Source organism: Felis catus, chromosome D1, assembly GCF_018350175.1.
Source record: "Felis catus isolate Fca126 chromosome D1, F.catus_Fca126_mat1.0, whole genome shotgun sequence".
Lineage (NCBI taxonomy): Eukaryota > Metazoa > Chordata > Mammalia > Carnivora > Felidae > Felis > Felis catus.
In genome coordinates, this window is record NC_058377.1 from 44717161 (window position 1) to 44739362 (window position 22202).

At 37.4% G+C, this 22202-nt stretch overlaps 1 protein-coding gene across 4 annotated transcripts in view; it reads left to right on the top strand.

Moving 5' to 3' along the window:
• The window catches only part of LOC123380452 (tigger transposable element-derived protein 1-like), a 177754-nt gene that overhangs the window by 79466 nt on the left and 76086 nt on the right, over positions 1-22202 (top strand). For 2 of the 4 annotated variants that reach the window (XM_045038636.1, XR_006586218.1), the window contains exon 1: positions 18278-18639. The exons of the other annotated variants lie outside the window; for them this stretch is intronic. In XM_045038636.1, the coding sequence (XP_044894571.1) occupies positions 18507-18639 (133 nt within the window). In that variant the 5' untranslated portion in view covers positions 18278-18506. Of the gene's footprint in view, positions 1-18277; positions 18640-22202 lie in introns of those variants that run through there. 4 annotated transcript variants of the gene reach the window in all.

Genomic DNA, 22202 nt, shown 5'->3' on the forward strand with positions numbered 1-22202 from the left:
ACCAAAACTCCCTCTCTCCCTTTCCAAGTTACATCTCTGCACAGTCTGTCCTTTGACAGCCCACAGGACTGCAGGTGCTCCTCTGGTCTTGTCTGCAGTTGAGGCCTATTGGGTCTTCCTCAAAGTCTCTCAGACTCAGCGCTGTTTCCCATCCCTACACAGCATCATCCTAGGTCAGAGGGTGGCAAATTTCTAACCCTAAATATCTCTTCTATACTTGCAGAAATTAGGCTTAAGCCAAATCATGAGATCCTCCAAGGTCTTTGAGTCTTGGCCTTCCCATCCCCTTTGACACTATTCTTCCAGTTGGAAAATCACTTAGGCATTGTATGTAGGCACCTAAGTTTATTCTCTTATATGACTGTTATTAATTAGCACTGTAGTATCACATTGGCAGAATGGGATATAAGCCCTAAATGTTCCTTAATTATCGAATTAAGATAATTGTGTTTCTTTTCATTCTCACTACATTGTCCTGGTCCAGACCTCTATCATTTTTTTTTAACCTGGACACTGGCCTGCTGACAAGCTTCCATGCCCCCTGTCTGCCTCTAACCTTTCTATTCTACACGTTTCACACTGCTACCACTATAGTCTGCCAAAAGTGAAGGTCTGACTCTAAGTGAATTATCTGCTTAAATGTCTTGGTGCTTAAAGGATAAAATCTAAGATCCATAGTATGGCATTCAATTTCCATTTCCTGCTCCACCCCAAGACACACTTCAGCTGTAGGAACTACACACATAATTGGTTTTTGACCACTCCATGCTGAGCCTCTCTTCCTCCTGAGTCCTCTTCCTGGAATGTCATTCCCTAGGTTCTGTCCTAAAAACTTTTTATTTCTCAGAGCTAAGTATAGAGATTCCACTTAGGTTATCATTTAATTTAGAAATATCTACTTGCCTCCCCCCCCCCCCCCCCCCCCCCCCGCAAAATCTACTCCCATTACATCCTATGTATAACTTACTCATAGCACTTTCCACTTTATGGTCTTACTAACGTGTGTGGGGATACTTTTCAATTTATAAAATGTATTTATTTAAAAAAATTTTTTTCAATGCTTATTTTTGAGAGAGAGACAGAGACAGAGAAAGGGGGAGGGGCACCAAGAGAGGGAGACATAGAATCCGAAACAGGCTTCAGGCTCTGAGCTGCCAGCACAGAGCCCAACACAGTGCACGAACTCACAAACTGTGAGATCATGTTCTGAGCCAAAGTTGGATGCTTAACTGACTGAGCCACCCAAGCACCCCTACAAAATGTATTTATTACAGAAAATTTGGAAAATATGAAAAGAAAGCCAAATTAAATCATCTAAAATCTGCTAACATATGAGGTACATTTTTCCAATCTTTGGTTCTCTGCATAAATTCATATTTTTTCTCTCTTGTTTGCTTTCACACACCACACATACATACACACAAACATGTGCTTGACCAATCTAATATAGTTTGTAATAACATTTCATTTCCACCTAAAAATACATTATGAGCTTTACTATATACACTTAAGTGTTCAGAGAGTAAGCTCCACATGGGACAGGAATTGTGCTTGTGTGTGCATGTGTGTAAAACAAATATGTAGGGAAATTTAGATGAGTAAATAGTATATAATGGGCTCTCTACAATTATTTGTTGAACTAATTTAATAAGAAATAAGAACTAGAATGGAGAGAAAAAAGAATATGAGAGAATTGGAGCACATGAAATGTAAAGAAATAAAGAAGAAAATAAATTATTTGAGGAAGGCATTTATGACTTTTAAAGTTTTTATATACTCTAGACTTGAGTCCCATAATAGCCTTTTGAAGTATCTATAAAATCATTCACAGATAAAGAAAGGGAAAGTCAGAAAGATTAGTGATTTGCCTTAGATTGGGCACTTAATAAGTGGCAGAAGTAATTTTGAGAATCTGTAAATTTTGTTTTATCTTATTTCATGGACTTTTCAAAAAGGAAGGGCAGCAACATTGAGGTATGGGAGCTTGGAGTCGTATCCCTGCTGCCAGCATGGTGCCTGGCACATAACTGGTACTGAACAAGCGATTGTCAAACTGAATTGAGGAACAGAAGTGAGAAAGAACAAACAGGCAGGTGATAGTCTGTAGCCAGGGTTAGGCATCCTCAATCCACTTTTTTCCAAACTCATCATGCTTGTCTGATCTAATTGGCCTGCCTGCTTCCAGTCTAACCCCATTTCATCCATTCTCCATAAATGCAAACTGATCATTCTAAATAATTTATTGACTCCCTTTGCTCTTAGGAAAATGTTCAAAATATTCTCCTGGCTTAAAAGGCTCTTCATGATTGGACCTACCTCATTTTATCTTTATTTCTCATTTCTTTTCCTATTGTGCATTCCCAACAGCTCTAGATCCCTGAAAGTGCTAAAACATTCTTCCCCTGCTTTCCCTCCATAACTATTACTCTGGTCCTTTCTTTATTGATTGTATTATTTTTTTACTTATGTGTAACAAATTACCACATATGAAGCAGCTTTATACAACACAAATTTGTTATGTCACTGTTTCTCTAGGTCAGTATGGAATGATTATCTTCTTAAGATCTTACTGGGCTAAGATCAAGCTATTGGCCAGATCTGGAACTGAGATTCCAGATTATTCATGATTATTGGCAGAATTCAGTTTTTCAAGGTTATAGGACAACGATCCCCTTTTCTTGTTATGTGGTTCCCTTCATCTTCAAGCAAACAATAGTGCATCAAATACTTCTAGTACTTCATATCTTTCTGGGTTCTGCTTCTGCCTCCCTTTTCTGTTTTAAGGGTTCATGTAATTACATTAGGCACACTTGGATAATCCAGGATAACCTCTTTATCTTAAGGTCAACTACTATAGAAACTCAATTAAATCTACAAATTCTCTTTCCATGTAACATAACATATTCATGGGCATAATACAAGAGAGTGAAGATCATGGGGGTCAAATTTCTGCCTACTCCACTGATCTTTCCAAGTTTGGCTTAGATGTCCTTATAGGACCCATGCCCATTTATTTCGCTGCCTCCATTTCTGGACTCTAAGCTTCATGAGGGCAACAACTATGTCTATTTCACAAGTCAGTGGTGTATTGGAGCCAGCTTGTACCAACTTGCAACAGCCTATTATTAATTATTCAGAAATTTTGCAATCAGAGTGTTAAACATAGATATTAAAATTTTAAATTTGTGATAAAATAAACTATTTTCAAAAGTTTGTAAATAATCAGAATTGATCACTTCCTATTTATTGTATTCTGTTTGCTCTTGTCCATTCTCTTGAGGTTATTTTCATTGATTTTATCTCCATAGGAAAAATACTGTTTATCGTGCAGTAGCATATCTCTTCCAAACTCCCTATTCAGTGATGTCACATTGGGAGCTTGAAATCATCCATAGGGGAAGCATTTATACCATAGAAATTAGCAAATATTAGTTGATGACTTGATTTATTGTTTATTTTCTTGTCTAGACTTTAAAAAATGGCAAAAATGTTAATAACACAGATTAAGCTTGAAAGGCTGGGTTTATAGCTGTGACACAAAAACTTTAAGAAATGTTACTCTTCCAGTATTCAAAACCTGAGATTACAAGGAAGCAGGTTGTTGACAAATGAAATTACAACATTTGTTCTAATCTTGCTTTCATGTTACTACTCATTAATATAAAAAAAAATCAAGTAACATTCCTGTATGAACTGCATTTATTCATCAGTTGCAGCCATAAATTGGCTGAAGACACAAGAATTTTCCAAAAAATAATAATAATAATATTCTGTGGGAACAAATTGGCTCTGTGAAATTTACAGCAAAGGGTACTGAAAATTGCATGCTGCACATTCTTTGTATCAGTGTTTAACATAAAAACATGTATGTGTGTGTGTGTATATATATATATGTACGCATACATGTTTATGCCCATTAAAATTTACCAGCTGGCCACTGACTATATTCCTAGAGCTTACCACAATGCCTCCCACATATGAGGTGCTCAGAAAATATTTAATGAGTAAATGGATGGAAGGCATGGTCTTCATGATTGACCAGAGAACACAAGTGGGTGGAAAGGGAAGAGAGGCTAGGGGAGAAATAATGGATGGGGAAGTTGAGAGGATTCAAGGTACTAGAGGTCAGCTGGGTGAACTGAGAATTTCTGTAAGATTCAATAGAAGTGAGTGAGTAGAAGAGAAAAACCATTAAAGGAGCTCTGATGAGAGGAAGTATTTGAGGAGTTAGAGATAATAATATTTAATATGTATTAGACACTAACTTTGTGCTAGGCCCTGCATGTAAGTCCACTTAATTTAAATTAACAATCTTTTATAATCCTCACAAAACCTTCATTTTCCTCATTTCATACATGAGGGTGAAGAAACTAAGTTAGTAGGTTAATAAACTTGTCCAGACTTGATCAGCTAGGAGAAGGTAGAAGTTAATGTGGTCAGAAGCCAAAGCCTGGACTCTTAAAAGCTATACCAAAATTGAAATGTGAACGAGGCTGTGAGTAGGTCTTGATTTAAGACCTGATTTAAGGTCTTGCTACTCAGTGCGTTCAAAGGGCCAGCAAAGGCAGCACCGGAACTTGTTAGAATGTTAATGTTCGCACCTCACCCCAGATTTATTAAATCAAAATATGTCTTTTAAAAATTAATTTACAAGATACCCTGGAAATTCCTATGCATCTTAAATTTGAAAACCACAGATTTAGAGGGCAGATGTGCCAGCAGGTGGACTACACTACAGACGGTCATTCAAGCAAAAGAAGTCAAGAAATAATGTAAGGGGTATTACAAGATTGAAGCTGCCCAGAGCAGAGTAAGGGCACTTCCTCTAGTATGTGGTATATTAAAATCACCTGGAGAGCTTCATATACTATCAGGGCATTAGTCACTTTAAAATGATCCCAATATATTAGTCATCAAAACCAAAAATGAAACAAATGTGTATGGATCTGACTTGGGATTTTAGAGGCTCTAACCTTCTCTTGTCCAGGGGTATAATCACCCCTCTCCCCACAGTGGTTTCCTGGCCTTGCTTTCTATACAAATAGCGCTTTGCCTTCCTACCCCAAGCCCAGACCCTCTGACTCCGAGGATTTCACATGTCATGTGCTCTCCACCTAACACACCCTCTCTATTCCTAGCCACCAAGCCACATCCTTTCCTTCCCCTAGCCCACATTTATTTCCAGTCTTAAAATAGTTTTTTAATATAAGCCTTCTTCTTCTTCTTCTTCTTTTTTTTCTCCTCACATGACATCACATTCCTCTCCAGGATCAAATTATACCATAGATCCTTGGAAACAAATTGTACAAAATAAACATAAAAATTTAAGGGAGGGTACATAATTTTGTTTGTTCAAATCAATTCTTCTTTAAAAAAAAAAGAACAAAACACTGAAGCTAACTAATTCCTTTTTTCTGGGTCCTCTGCTGTCACAAGCCAAGGCCCACAAAAGAGTGCCAAGCCTTTTCCTATGTATACTACTTTTTCTCCAGCAATAGACTGTGTTCTGGTCGACTGCAGAGAAACAATAATCAGCTCATGCTGGCCCACTTTCATAACAGGTCTCCAAAGAAGAGAGGGAACAGGGCAAATTGATGCTTCTAGTTTTCTGTCCATAACCCCTCCTCAAGGTTCAGACTTACAAATGACTCCTATTATCAACTTTATGTGATCTCCTTAAAGAGATCTCTTGTCTCCTCTTGGTGATATAGAGCCTCTTGAGAACAACAATAACAAAGCTTATGAGCTTCCACTCACATGATCAACAGACTGATTAGATCTGGTTTAGTCCCTTCCTCTTTGCTTTCACCAGCTGCTGAGCCTGTCGACAGTAACCCTGATTGGGGACGTAATTGGTTCTTTGGATTTTGCTCCATTCTTAACCGGCTTTCAAGCTTCTAATTAGATAGTGGGTTATGTAGACTGAAGAATGGTTCAGCTGAGTGTAAGGGAAAATGTTTCAAGGTTATTCTTTGATCATAATAATTCATGAAGACATGCAAACCAATTTCATTTATTTCCTCTTGTGTTTCTCTGATAAAGATTTGTTTTGTGGGGGTGGTGATGATCGTGGTGGCTTACAGAAGTTATAGAATAAAGGACATGGAGATTAAATATGTTTAAAACAAGCAAACTAAAACAGTCTCTAGGAAGGAAGTCAAGCAAAATTCCTTTTAACATTTGCAAAGCTTTGATTTGATTTGGGTCCTCACTCATATTTTGCTATTCATATTTTTCTGTGTTTAGATTGTAAGTTATAGGAACATAGATACTCATTCTCATTCATTTATTTATACGTGCATACTTTAACCACTCATTCATTCATTTATTCAATAAACATTTACTCGATGATTGATATAAATAACAGGTTCAGGGTAAACATGAATAAGACACGTTCCCTGCCCTCAAGTAGCTCACAGTCTAAAGGGGTAGAAAAGTATATATGTAAAAATTTAAGTTCTCTAGGGGTGCCTGGGTGGCTCAGTCAGTTAAGTGCCCAACTCTTGATTTTGGCTCAGTTCATAATCTCATGTTTCCTGAGATCAGTCCCCATGCAGGGTTCTACAATGACAGCATGGAACCTGCTTGGGATACTCTCTCTCCCTCTCTCTGTGCCCCTCCTCCACTAATTCATGCATGCTCTCTCTCTCAAAAAAATTAACATTATTTTTTTTTAATTTAAGGTTTATTTATTTTTGAGAGAGAAAGACAGCATGAGCAGGGCAGGGGCAGAGAGAGAGGAAGACAGAGGATCTAAAGCACATAGCCTAATGCAGGGCTCAAACTCAGGAATGGTGAGATCATGACCTGAGCCGAAGTCAGATGCTTAACTGACTGAACCATCCAGGTTCTCCTCAAATAAATAAATAAACTTTTTAAAAAGATATAAATTTTCTAAAATTGTATGGGCTGAAATAGAAATTCCTACAGAATACAATGGAATTCCAAAAGATGTTCAACTCTGTAACAGTGGCAATATCTGAATGGAAAACTTTTCTTAAAGCAAAGGGAGCAAAAAGAGGAGGAAATTTCTGGCGGTAAAAAAAAAAAAATAGAGCTTTGGGATCACTTTTCTATAACCCAAACTGAGGAGCTCAGATTTTATGTCTGGCTCATCCTATTGTTTCTATCCATGACATGACATTCCACTTCAAGGATCAGATTATACCACAGATCCTTGGAAACAAATTGTACAAAATAAACAGAAGGATTTAAGGGAGGGTATAGTTCTGTTTGTTCAAATCAAGTATTCTCCTTTTAAAAAGTCTGTCTAGCACTGTCTTTTACATGAAACCCATATGTCAACTGGGATAAACCTACTCCTTTGTTAAGCTAAGACTTGTCAGAACTCCCATGCTACAGTGAAAGCCTTTTCTGAGAGCTCTATGAATCCCTGGAGGATTTAGGTTTCCATTGCCACTTCTAGCACTAAACCCCTATTCCCAAAAATCAGTTCTATTTGTGGATTATTTCATCGTCTGCATGGTGTCTCTGATTTATAGCACTTTGACTCAAGTATAGAATTTCAGAACTTTTCCTTGATCTTAAAAACCACCAACAATAAAACCATGGTATGGTGCTCATACTTGCAACAACAGTCTAAGCAGCAAAGAACCAAATCCCCATATGAACCTATCTACTTTTGTCCCCTAGCCACCCAGGCACAGTGGTGTCACTTGCTCTCTCTTCATCTTGGTGGTGTCTCTCTCCTTTTCCCACTCTCTTCTCCTTCCTGGTGGGCTCGCCCTGGCTTGCTCCTAGGAACTTCAAATTCTTTTAACACGGTGCTGATTAATGCAATACTCTCCAACTCCAATCCAAAAATTCAGCTCTAGGACACTTTTGTTTATTTAAACTCCTCCAGGGCTTGAGTAACCCTGGAATGGTGCTTTTGTTCTCAGAAGAAATTATGCCTCTAATACAATCTGCTTTTCTTAGAAAGTACTTATGGTTTTATATAGCAATCTCCTCCTACATTACACCCAGCACTCTTCACATTTGAGGATGACATTGCTATTCATCAAACCTTGCTTTTTTTTCTTCCTACTTTGGTTCTGGTTTTCTTCTGAGCTTGTTTGCAAGAAATCCAGTTCTATCACTGTATTGTCATGCTTCACTTGTGAACTCTAAACATTCTTTGCTTAATTATGATTTTGTTTAATCTGGATGTCTTAATTTTCTAGAAACCCAAAATATTCAGGGACAAGTATTAGCCACCAAACATGACATTAAAAGTGTGCCATGGTCTCTGGATTTATTTACTTGTTTTATAAACCTTAATAATACACCATACATTAAATTAATTTTTGTTGTGCTCTAGTAAAGTTCAGTCTGACCAAATATAAATTCCCAATACTTTAAGGAAAAGCAGCATCTTTGGAATTACAGAGTAGCCCCTCAAAAGGGAGACTCTAAAGGGACCAATTTCTTTTGCAGCATATTTCCCAGTTCATTGCTTAGAAATTTCATCCTATGCTTTGCAATTGTGCCTCATGCTACATGCTCTATCTCTTGGGATATAATGATGATAATATAGGAATATCTTTTTGAAAAGGAAAACCAGTTGTAGAAATGAAAAGGATAAGACTGTTTTCCCATCTCTCCCAATTGTGACATAGAAAATTCCCCTCCATGCTTTCATATAGTACAGAGCATTGTACTATATGTACTATCACACAGAGCATTGTGTGATAATTGTGCGATCACTTGTCTGTTTCATCTCCTAGTTATGAGCTCCTGGAGGGCAGCGTTATGGTTTACCCAAACTTGATTACTAGCATATGAAACACCTAGTACCTGAAATTGGCATTGTACTCACAGGAGCCATGTGGAAACAAAGAAAGAGGGAAAGAGTAGAGAGGGATGAAGAGAGAGAGGAGAGAAATATTATGATTTTCATTAGTGGGAGTGAGATTGCTTCAGTTTAGCATCTGAGAGAATTCCCCTGCAGAACTGTGGTCAGTCGTACACAGCTTCTAGATGGCTCAGCTGTCAGTTGCATCAAAGTGGGGTACAGTCTCAGCACTGGGATTGAATGCCTTTTGTAACATGTGTAAGTAATATTAAAGTCTTATAGATATTTTATGCCAAACTCCTCTACCTGATACTCTGTAAAAAATCACTACTAGTGAAAATTACAGTGGGATCGTAGCCATTTGTTTTATTTTGTTTTTAATATAAAATGTTATCAGTTGGCTGTCTTAGTGTTATGGGCTGAATCTAGTCCCCACCTCCCCTCCAATTGATATGTTGAAGCTCTACTCCCAGTACTTGAAAACATAACTCACCCCGGGAGCACATAAGCACAGAGGAAATATCATGTTAAGGATACAAAACGAAGACCATCTTCACATCAAGGAGAGAGACCTCAGAAGAAACATGAGAAACCTTGCCAACACCTTGTGGACTTCCAGTTTCCAGAACCATGAGAGAATAAATTTCTATTAATCCAACAAGTCTTGTAGTACTTTGTTATGGGAGCCCTAAGAAACTAATATGCATAAAAATAGCTCTGATCTCCATGATCTTGGATTGGAAGAACAAATATTGTTAAAATGTCAACACTACCCTAAGTAATCTACATATTCAATGAAATCTCTATCAAAATAACACCAGCATTCTTCACAGAGCCAGAACAAACAATCCTAAAATATGTATGGAACCAGAAAAGACCTCAAATAGCCAAAGCAATCCTGAAAAAGAAAACCAAAGCTGGAAGCATCACAATTCCAGATTTCAAGCTGTATTACAAGCTATAATCAGACAGTATGGTACTGGCAAAAAACAAAAACAAAACAGATATATAGATCAATGGAACAGAATAGAGAAACCAGAAATGGGCCCACAAACATATGGCCAACTTATCTTTGACAAAGCAGGAAAAGAATATCCAATGGAAAAATGATAGTCTCTTCAGCAAATGGTGTTGGGAAAACTGGACAGCAACATGCAGAAGAATGAACCTGGACCACTTTCTTAAACCACACACAAAAATAAACTCAAAATAGATGAGAAACCTAAAGGTAAGACAGGAAGCCATCAAAATCCTAGAGAGAAAAAAGGTAACAACATTTTTAACCTTGGCTGCAGCAACTTCTTACTTCACATGTCTCCAGAGGCCGAGAAACAAAAGCAAAAATGAATTATTGGGACCCCATCAAGATAAAAGTCTTCTGCACACTGAAGGAAACAATCAAAACTAAAAGGCAACCAACAGAATGGGAGAAGATATTTGTAAATGACATAACAGGTAAAGGGTTAGTATCCAAAATCTATAAAGAACTTATCAAATTTAACACCCAAAAAACAAATAATCCAGTGACGAAATGGGCAAAAGACATGAATAGACACTTTTCCAAAGAAGACATCCAGATGGCAAACAGACATAGGAAAAAATGCTCATCACTCATCATCCGGGAAATACAAATCAAAACCACAATTAGATACTACCTCACACCTGTCAGAATGGCTAACATTAACAACTCAGGCAACAACAGATGTTGGCCAGGATGCAGAGAAAGAGGAACTCTTTTTGGCGGGAACTGCTGGCAGGAATGCAAACTGGTACAGCGTGGAAAACAATATGGAGGTTTCTCAAAAAATTAAAAATAGAACTACCCTATGACCCAGAAATAGCACTACTAGGTATTTATCCAAAGGATACAGGGGTGCTGATTCAAAGGGGCACATGCACCCCCACGTTTATAACAACACTATTGACAATAGCCAAAGTATGGAAAGAACCCAAATGTCCATCAACTGATGAATGGATAAGAAGATGTGGTATATTTATATATACCACATATATACATAAGATGTATATGTGGTTTATATGTGTGTACACACACACACACACACACACACACACACACACATGGTGGGATATTACTTGGTGATCAAAAAGAATTAAATCTTGCCATTTGCAACAACATAGATGGAACTGGAGTGTATTATGCTAAGCAAAATAAGTCAGTCAAAGAAAGACAAATATATGATTTCACTCATGTAAGGAATTTAAGATACAAAACAGATGAACATAGGGGAAGGGAAGCAAAAATAATTTAAAAACAGAGAGGGAGACAAATCATAAGAGACTCTTAAATACAGAGAACAAACTTAGGGTTGCTGGTGGGGTGTTGGGTGGGGAGATGGGCTAAATGGGCAATGGGCATTAAGGGGACACTTGTTGGGATGAGCACTGGGTGTTGTATGTGAGTGATGAGTCACTAAATTCTATTCCTGAAATTATAACACTATATGTTAACTAACTTGGATTTAAATTTTTAAACAATCACCCAATTCAGAAACCACATCAAAAAAAAAATTAAAATTAAAAAAAAAATAAATAATACTGGTCTCTAGCAAAAATCATTAAGACTAATCTCGGTTATTCTACTAACCAGCAAATATTCACTTTTAAAAATTTCATTGAAAAACTCTACGAATAAATGAATGGAATTACCAAGTGCAAAGATCTAGAAAAATATTACAAGTTAAAATTAAAAATAAACCTACCTATATGATCCTAGGTAAATATTTTGAAAATCTGAGCTTCCTCATTTCTGAAATAAGATTATTAGAAAGAGAACTCATTATATTTCTTAACATTAAGAGTCTGCAATTTACTACTAAGTACATCATTGGTAATGCTGGTTATGATGGTGATGATGAAAAGTGAAGGGATTCAAGCCAGGATTTCACCAGACTTGCATATTAGATCTTCTAATCAATGCATGGCTTTTCATTGACTTGAATACTATCATTTAGAAACTAACTTTTCAGTCTGAGAAGATAAAGGCTAAAAATTTATTATGCTACTGTATTTTATTACAAAAGGGTAGATGATACTGTAGTAACAACCATCCTCCAAATCTCAATGGCCTAACAGCTGATTTATTTCTCTTTTCACTGTACACTTCCAGTGGAGTTCAGGACTTTTCATACTAGTCACTCAGGGATTTATGCTGTAAGGGTTTAATTGTCAACAATTATTTTTTCACAGAACAAGATGGGATAAATTGAGCATGGCTATTGAAACTTCTACTCAGAAGTGGCCATATTCCACTTTCATTCAAATGTCATTGGGAAAAATAATTACTTGAGTATGCCCAATATTAAAGTAGATAAGCACTAAGTGAAATAAGTCCGTCAGAGAAAGACAAATATCATATGATTTCACTCAGATGTGGAATTTAATAAACAGATGAACATAGGTTCAGGGAAAGAAAAATAAAATAAGATAAAAACAGAGAGGGAGGGGGCGCCTGGGTGGCGCAGTCGGTTAAGCATCCGACTTCAGCCAGGTCACGATCTCGCGGTCCGGGAGTTCGAGCCCCGCGTCGGGCTCTGGGCTGATGGCTCAGAGCCTGGAGCCTGTTTCCGATTCTGTGTCTCCCTCTCTCTCTGGCCCTCCCCCATTCATGCTCTGTCTCTCTCTGTCCCAAAAATAAATAAACGTTGAAAAAAAAAATTTAAAAACAGAGAGGGAGGCAAACCATAAGAGACTCTTATCTACAGAGACCACAGGGTTGCTGGAGGGGTGTTGGGTTGGGGAATGGGTTAAATGGCTGATGGCCATTAAGGAGGGCACTTGTTGGGATGAGCACTGGGTGTTATATGTAAGTGATGAATCACTAAATTCTACTCCTGAGACCATTATAACACTATATGTTAACCAACTTGGACTTTAAAAAAATGGGAAAAAAAAAAGTAGATGAGCAGTACAATTTTTCTGTGCCAAGATAAGAAAGGAAATATTTGTCAGTAGCCTGGAAATGTTGACAACCAAATGGTTAAAGATATTCTGCAAATCTGATTTTATTTGTGGGTAAACATAATTTGGATATTCTAGCCTATGAGAGCTAGGAAACTCTGCTTTAAGCTTGAGAGTTAATTTGACCTCAAAAAGAAGAAAAAGGAGAAGGAAGCAAAACAAGAGGAGGAAAAGAAGAAAGAAGAGGAGGAGCAGGAGGGGGAGAAGGAAAGGGAAGAGAAGAAGGGAGATGAGGAGGAAGACTTTGAAGGAAAAGACTTATCTCATATATTATAAAGCAAGCCTCTGAAACTCATTACTTCAAGAGGAGGTATAGACTAAAAATTGCTTCAGAAAAAGTCTAAATTAGTACATGGAATTGACTCAATGCCAACTGATAATGAAAAAAAAATATGATACCCTAAGTGCCCAGTCATTGAATCATTCCATTTTGTTTTGTTTTAAACAGGCACAAATGTTCAAACAGGTACAGATTGAATCATTCAGTTTTGTTTTGTTTTAAACAGGTACAAATTAATGTATTAATTAATACATTAATAGCCAGTGTAGTAATATTTCAAAAGTACCAGTACTTCTGAGTGCTCATAGAAATAAACACAATGTGTCTTAAAATTTGAATTTTCTGGAGCGCCGGGGTGGCTCAATTGGTTAAGCATCCAACTTCAGCTCAGGTAATAATCTCACAGTTCATAAGTTTGAGCCCCACGTTGGGCTCTGTGCTGACAGCTCAGAGCCTGGAGCCTTCTTCAGATTCTGTGTCTTCCTCTGCCTCTGCCCCTCCCCCACTCATTTTTAAAAAATCCAAGAAAGCTACTCTCAATATTGTCAGTATGTAAATTGCTATGAATATATATTGGATGTAGGTTCTCTTCTAGACACTTTACATTTAGTATCATGTTTCCTCTTCTCAACCTAGAGATGTAATTTCCAGTGATCCTGAGTTGTCTCTAGAAACATGTGGGGTCAAAACTGATGGACATTTGACATGAAATTGTTTTCCCATTCCTGAGAACATTTGTATTTGACCAACTGTCAGTAGTGAAAGTAATATATAGTATCAAAAAAGTCTTCCAAAAAATTAACTATGTAAATAACAAGGAAGAAAAATAAAAACATGAAATCATCTTGCCTTTCAAATTTCTGATCAAATCATGTCCATGAACTATGAAATTGGGAAGACTTCTTTCAGTCCCCAGTTTCTAACCTAAGATGACTTTGAAAACAAATAAAAGAATTCTTACTAGATAAGGGCCAAGAAACAAATAGATGAGAGAATAGAAAAGACTCTCTCAATGATATTCATCTCTGAAATTCCAAATCTTACACTATTTGTTTTGTAGAGGGAACAAAATAATTGAGTAGTTAATTTGTCTGGCAAAGGAAAGAGAGTCCCTTCTGGTCATTGACCAAACATATCTGAAAAAAATGTTACTGGTTCCATTTTACAAATGAAAAAACTGAGGCTCAGAAAGATCAAATTATCAGTTCAAAATCCAAAACTGGTCTTCTCTACTTAACATCTCCATTTTCTGAACCCTTGTCTCCCTGTTTACTTCTTCAAATGCCTTCCTCTTTCTGTGTGCAGCTAGAATTTGAAAATCCAGGATCAGAGAAATGCCCAATGGACTGCATTCTCAAGAAACAGTGACACACATTGCTCTAGCTTTTCCCCAGGCCCTTATATTGCTTTGTAAGAGATTCAGATAGAATTTTACTTGTTAATCCTTGTATCGGGATTTACATTTTAAAACTAAGTTTGAGATACTGATTGATTTTGATGAAAGAAGGAATCCCTTGTGGCGGGATTATGAACTTCAGGGAGAGAGAAATGTGAATGAAGGCTCTCCTGGTGACCTTGACATCACACCACCACAGCAGCAGTTTATGTACAGGGATGGCTTTTCTCTGATTCTTCCAATCCAGCTATCAGAAATCTGCTATGCAAAAGCAGTCATCCTTGAGTAGGACCCATGAATCAAGAAACTTAATTTGACAGTTTCAAAAAAATATAGGGCACGAGGGGGACGATTTCAAACATTTAATACAACTACATTGCTTTTAAAAAAAGAAAATCCACAAGCATTTGTGTTCTGCTCAGAGATGAGTCATCTACTGTTTTGCCTTTTTTCTGTCATTCACTCAGCATGTGGTTCTCCTCTAAAGTAAAACATCTGGTTACTCCCAGAGATGTTCCCAGACTGACTCTTGCACTCTTTCTTCACAGCTTGCTGGATCCCTGTCTCGTAATAAAGTATGACTTTTTCAGTTTGTGCTTGGTAACACTTCAACACAGGACTGGCATGAGGATGATTTGAACTGATTAGAGGTAAATCTAAGCTAAAGACAATGGTCTGTGAAGGAAACAGCTACACCACCACTACAACAAAAATTGTGCTATAATCCAGTTAAAGAAAGACAGGGAAATGAATAGAGGGGCTGTTTGCCAGGAACCTCCACTCCTGCCCTGATTTTCCCATGCCTATTTAGTGTACCAGAAACCACTTGAGAGTTTAAATTCTTTGTTGGTACTTGTCTCCTTCCCCACTGCCCCCAGTGTTGCAACTTGCTTACCTAAGCTTCATCAACCCACTTAAGCAAGCATGAATGGGAATTTCCATCTAACACATTTCTAAAGAACTTCTGATGCTGGTTAAATGAAATGGAAGCAGCTGTGTTATCTAATGTACACAAAACGCTAATTAACCCCTTTTTGCTATCATCACCCTTCTAACTTCAGTTTTTAATGTTCAACCAGAGAGACTGGTTAGAATATGCCTCTTTTCTGAGAGCTCTAAGTAAATCTAAAGACCTAAATCTGATCTATAAAATCAGAAACTGAGATGTGACCTGGAAATGGGATTTCTCTGTGGCTTCTTATTCAATAAGTGTCTCAGCTCTAGGTACTTCAAGATGACCATATAAGCCATTGAAATGGTAACGTGGATACAAAGGAGAGAAAGACCCATTCCCTGACTAACATTTTTCACAGTCTAATGAAGGAGATAAGTAAAATAATTTAATTCTATACTGATCAGTCTAGGAGGCAGACACTGGTAACTGATATTAAGCATTATCTTTAAACATGACCATGAAGTGGTCTTGTGCTTCCATAATGCTGTTGCTAATGTGTTTCTTGATGTAGACATACTTAGTTTGTGTATCTATGGGCATTTTTCTATAAGTTTTTTGTGCGTGTCTGTATCCTATATATACTATTTTAACTTAACAAATGTTTCCAAACCCTTTGACTTATATATGTTTGGCTCTAAATCTCAAGCATTTCTTCTAATAATCATTCTAGTAATATTTAATGTTTGACCAGCTTAAATACCTTTTCAAACAAGGGACAATAAAAACAAGTAAGCAACAACACCAAAAATAGCTTCCTTAGTTAAGTACTTCAGTGTGTCAGGTACTGGACCAGGCATATGAGGTCAGAAGTCATCATGCTGCAAAGAAGTTTATTGGCCATCAGAGGTTTCAAACTGTGCACTTTTCAGGCATTGGGTTAAAAGGAACAAAGGATAGAAAGAAGAATATGAAGATTTTTAGGTGAAATATGCTTTCTTATTAATTGCTAATCACATCTCTTCCAATTGTCTTGTGCCCACCTGCTTCCCGCATTTATGTCCACCTACAGGGTCTCACAGGGTGGTCTAGTTCCCAGCCAGGTCTAGGCTCTTATGTTCTCAGGGTTGCTGTCTGCAATTCAATTTTTCATATCAGCATCAAGCTCTATGAGGACCACTGAGCAACCTCCCAGATTTCCAGGCAGCTATTGTGCATTGAACACAAATCTATGGGCCAGGTTAGGTAGTGACCACATCAATAAAAATAATAATCAGCTATGCTATGTTATGGGAGGTGTGGAAAGTTGTGTGAATCCCTTGTTAACCTTCTAACAAGGCTAAAGTCATATAGTCAGCACTAACCAGCCTCCTAAAACCAAAATGAAAATGAAAATCCTACCCAGTTTTTACCTCAAAGCAGTGACCTTACTTGTGTCCTCAGAAATTATACAATGTTTTGTCTTGCTCTTATCCTTTTCAATCTATCTCCATCCTGGCCTCTCTTCCCTAGCCATCTTCTTTGCTCCAATTGCTATTTTGCTGTTTATAAAGCTGTGAGGAAGAGCATGGATTGAAGAGACAGAGGGGAGATTAGGTCAATTAGAAGATAAAATTATGGAAAAAGAGAAAGCTGAAAAAAATAGAGATAAAAAAATCCAGGATCACGAGAGGGGAATTAGAGAACTAAGTGATTCAAACAGAACACTGTTATCATAGGAATTCCAGAAGAAGAAGAGAGAGAAAGGAGTTGAAGGTGTACTTGAACAAATCATAGCTGAGAACTTCCCTGATCTGGGGAAGGAAACAGGCATTGAAATCCAAGAGGCACAGAGAACTCCCTTCAGATGTAACTTGAATCAATCTTCTGCATTACGTATCATAGTGAAACTGGCAAAATACAAGCATAAAGAGAGAATTCTGAAAGCAACTAGGGGTAAATGGGCCCTAACATACAAAGGTAGACACAAAAGTGTGGTAGCAGACCTATCTACTGAAACTTGGCAAGACAGAAAGGAATGGCAGGAAATCTTCAATATGATGAACAGAAAAAAACATGCAGCCAAGAATCCTTTACCCAGCAAGTGTGTCATTCACAATAGGAGAGATAAAAGTTTTCCCAAACAAACAAAACTGAAGGAATTCATCACCATTAAACCAGCCCTACACGAGATCCTAAGGGGAACTCTGTGAGTAAAATGTTGCAAGGACCACAAAGTACCAGAGACATCACTACAAGCATGAAACCTGCAGATAACACAATGACTCTAAACCCATATCTTTCAATAATAACACTGAATGTAAATGGACCAAATGCTCCAACCAAAAGACATAGGGTATCAGAATGGATAACAAAATAAGACCCATCTATTTGCTGTCTACAATAGACTCATTTTAGATCTGAGGACACCTTCAGATGAAAAGTGAGGGGATGGAGACTATCACGCTACTGGAAGTCAAAAGAAAGCTGGAGTAACCATACTTATGTCAGACAAACTAGACTTTAAATTAAAGGCTGTAACAAGAGATGAAGAAAGGCATTATATAATAATTACAGGGTATAAAGCTGTGTGGCAGTAGATGGCAGTTATCTTACCCATCTTTTGTGCTCACTGCATAACACACTATTCAAACACCAGGCAGCCACTCAATAATATGGCTTAAATAATGAAGAAACTATAAAGACCAAAATATATGAGATGAAATATAAACATAAAACTTAAAACATAAAATCAATATGATCTGCTAGAAAATTCTAGCCATCTGTAAACTGTTAGAATTGAAAAGAAACTTATATATGACTTAATCCAATCTCCTCCTCTAAAAAATGAGGGTGCAAAAAAGTCACATCACCAACCAGGGCAAAGCTACACGTAGACCTCACTTCAGGAGCCATGCAAATTTCTCCATCTCATGAGTGGAGGCATACCTCATTTTATTGAGCTTCACTTTACTGCACTTCACAGATCTTGCATTTTTTTTTTTTACAAATTGAAGGTTCAAGACTTCAGCAGAGGAAGTGCAGGTGTGGGGAAAATAACAAGAGAGCTAGAATTATCCGTGAAGACTAAAGATGGGACTGAATTGTTGTAATCTCATGATAAAATTCAAATAGATAAGGAGTTACTTCTTATGGATGAGCAAATGAAATGGATTCTTGAGAATCTATGCCTGGTGAAGAAGCTGTGAAGATTGTTGATATGACAACAAAGAATTTAGAATACCACATACATTTAGCTGGTAAAACAGTGGCAGGGTTTGAGAGGATTGACTCCAATTTTGAAAGCAGTTCTACTGAAGGTAAAATGCTATCAAAGAGCACAGCATGTAACAGAGAAATCATTCATGAAGAGAGTCAGACAATGCAGCAAACTTCATGGCTGTCTTATTTTAGGAAGTTGCCACAGCCACCCCAACCATAGCAACAGCCACCCCAACCATAGCAACCACTACCCTAGTCAGTCAGCAGCCATCAACATCCAGGCAAGACTCTCCACCAGCAAAAAGGTGAAAGCTCACCAAAAGCTCACCTGATGGTTTAACATTTTTTCACAATATAATATGTTTTAATTAAGATATTTACATTGGAAATTTTTAGATATAATGCTATTACACACTTAATAGACTACGGTATAGTATAAACATAACTTGTATATATACTAGGAAACCAAAAAATTCATGACTCACTTCATTGTGATATTCAATTTATTATGGTGGTCTGGAACTGAACCTGCAGTATCTCAGAGGTGTGCTTATAATCTTTTCTGACTAATTTCCTATTCTCATCACTTGCAGCTTTGGTAGTGTTTTGGCCAGATACCCAGAATGCTCTCATTATTTTTCTTTTTACTTGTTTTTTGTCAGTTAATGTGTTTTTTCCCTAGTGACTCAGACTTTTCTTACTAACTGTAGTGACCTTTTCTTAACCTTCCAGCTACTTCTCTTTTGTTTTATTTTTGTTCTCTTTTGTTTTAAATATTATCTAAGTTGCCTAACTAAATGCCCACCATCCTTTTCAAATTTAAGAAGAAAAATAAGAAACAAAAAACCTTGTACATAGGGGAAGAGGATTTGGAAAATATCCTCGAATGTGATGTAATTAATTGGGAGTGGGTGGAGGGGGAGTGAATTGTCCCAGGCTGGGGAGGAAATATCCAAGCCTAGAAAACTCCAAACCAGGTAAGTTAAGACACACCTAAGAAATCTGGAAAGGAAGTCCCAAAGGACATTTTTTTCAAAAGAATAAAAAATAGTTGAGAAGTCTCATTTGGGACATCAAATGACAAAAATAATGCAATTTGGTAATGAGCTTGATGTCCTTTATGTAAGAGAAAACAATCAATGGACTGGGGGAGTACAGTGCCTCACAAGTAGTAAAGCCTTTTTCCTGAGAGATTTGGGGCAAGAACAAATTTTATAGAATCTTAGAAGAGGCAGTACAGACACAGAGCATGATTGCCTAGGAGGTCAGGGACTTTTTGGTAAGGCTAGCAAGTCCTGTTTTCTATAGGAAGGTGAGCTCACTAAAGCTAAGTTGGAGGATTGTGACTGGTATATGTTAGGTTTCCTAGACAGTAAGGTGTTTCCCCTAAGTGTGTGCTAACTTTGGTTTAGATTTGGGGTGTGCCTCAATTTTATGGGTTCCTATATACAAATTTCCTTTATCAGAGATATCTTTCCAAAAAATAAGCCTTGTAAAAATGAAGCAAAATCCACAGTTAGTAAATTCATTCAAATATTCATTTATACAACTAACATTTAGAAAACATATTCATTTGTACCAAACCTCAGACCAGATAATTGAGCTGTAATGGGAAGAAACAAAACTTTCTCGAGGAGTTCAAGAGACAAAGGAATGTTGAAGGAAATTTCTCGTATGTATTGATTTGAGCAGAGGTCTAGGCTTATTTCAAACTTGCTATAAGAGTACTAACTTCATTTTTTTTTTCATTGTTTATTTATTTTTGGGACAGAGAGAGACAGAGCATGAACGGGGGAGGGGCAGAGAGAGAGAGGGAGACACAGAATCGGAAACAGGCTCCAGGCTCTGAGCCATCAGCCCAGAGCTCGACGCGGGGCTCGAACTCACGGACCGCGAGATCGTGACCTGGCTGAAGTCGGACGCTTAACCGACTGCGCCACCCAGGCGCCCCAAGAGTACTAACTTCAAAGAAAGCCAGTTCAAATCTTGCTTCTGCAAAAAGCCTTTATAGAAACAAAACAAAACAAAACAAAAGCACTGTCTTGATAAGATTGTTAGTCTAGGTGCTAGAAAGGAATGTCTGTTAAAGTTTATTGATCTAGTCCTAAAACTGCTTAAAGATTTTAAGTTTGTAAAAGTATCATACCTATGTCCATTTTTTAGGCTAAACTATAATTTCACTGATGAGGTAGTTAAACAAATATACTACCAATTAGTAAAGAAAAATTGCTATAGAATGATATCAAAAAATAATTAAGTTTTTGCTTAGTTTGGGTGTAATTTGTTTCTTTGTTATCCTTAAAATTTCTCTTGAGAAAAAAAGAGAGATACATAAACTGAAAATTACAATGTACACCGCCTGTAATAACTAAAGACAGTGACAGGAACGCTTTGTGACTAATAAGATTTATTTTAAAAAGCAAAAGTTTATGGTATAAAATGTTCAATGTCTAGAGCATCAAGTTATAAAGACACATGATCAGTCCCTAGTAGAGGAATTTCAATGATTTTCTATCCTCTACCCCAGACTAGGTGGAATATTCTCTCAGCTAACAAATTCTCTTCACTCTGACTCTCATTAATCAAGTATTCTTATTATTATTTGACTAGCAATGAAAAGAACTTTGAATATTTCCCCATCACTTAACCAGGTTGAAAGGTTGGAAAAGTTATTTCAGCTTTGTGAACATTAGTTCCCTCACTTCTAAAATGAAAATAAAGGTGCCTAGATGGCTCAGTAATTTAAGTGTCCAACTCTTGGTTTCATCTCAGGTCAACCTCACAACTCATAGGTTGACGCCCCACATTGGACCCTGTGCTGACAGCATGGAGCCTGCTTCGGATTCTCTGTCTCCCCCCGCCCCACCCCTCCCCAGCTCACACTCTCTCTGCATCTCTCTGTCTCGAAAATAAATAAACATTTAACAATAAATAAATAAAAATAAAATGAAAATAGTTTTCCACCTAATAGAGTTGCTAGGAATGTTACGTAAGATAATGTAAAAAGCACCTGGCTGAAAGTAAGCACCCAGTAAATTATAATTATTTTAATTATATCATCATCATTTTTGTTCCAGTCACTGTGGATGCATTCTACCCATTTTATGGGATAGAAATCAAAGAATCTTAGGTTTGAATCTTAGCTTCAAGACTTAATAGCTATGAGAACAAGGAAGATCATTTAATGTTTCTCATTTGAATTCCTCATGTATAAAATTGGTATAAAGTAAGAACTATATCACAAAATTGTGATAACAGCTGCCTAAAACAATATGAGTAAGTTCCCACTGCTATATGGGGAGTTCTTCACTAAATGCCATTCCTTTTACCAAGAATGACCGGATCTAATATTCTGGCCATTGGAGAGGCATTTCTGTGTTATCAATGAATAAATGGGCACTTGATTTGTCAGTTTGGTTATAAGTTTTGTTAATGAATCAGTCTACTAGGGACTCTAGTGCCTTCTCATCTCTGGAGAAGGTGATCAATCACATTAAAGAACCTACAAAATTGGGGCGCCTGGGTGGCGCAGTCGGTTAAGCGTCCGACTTCAGCCAGGTCACGATCTCGAGGTCCGTGAGTTCGAGCCCCGCATCAGGCTCTGGGCTGATGGCTTGGAGCCTGGAGCCTGTTTCCGATTCTGTGTCTCCCTCTCTCTCTG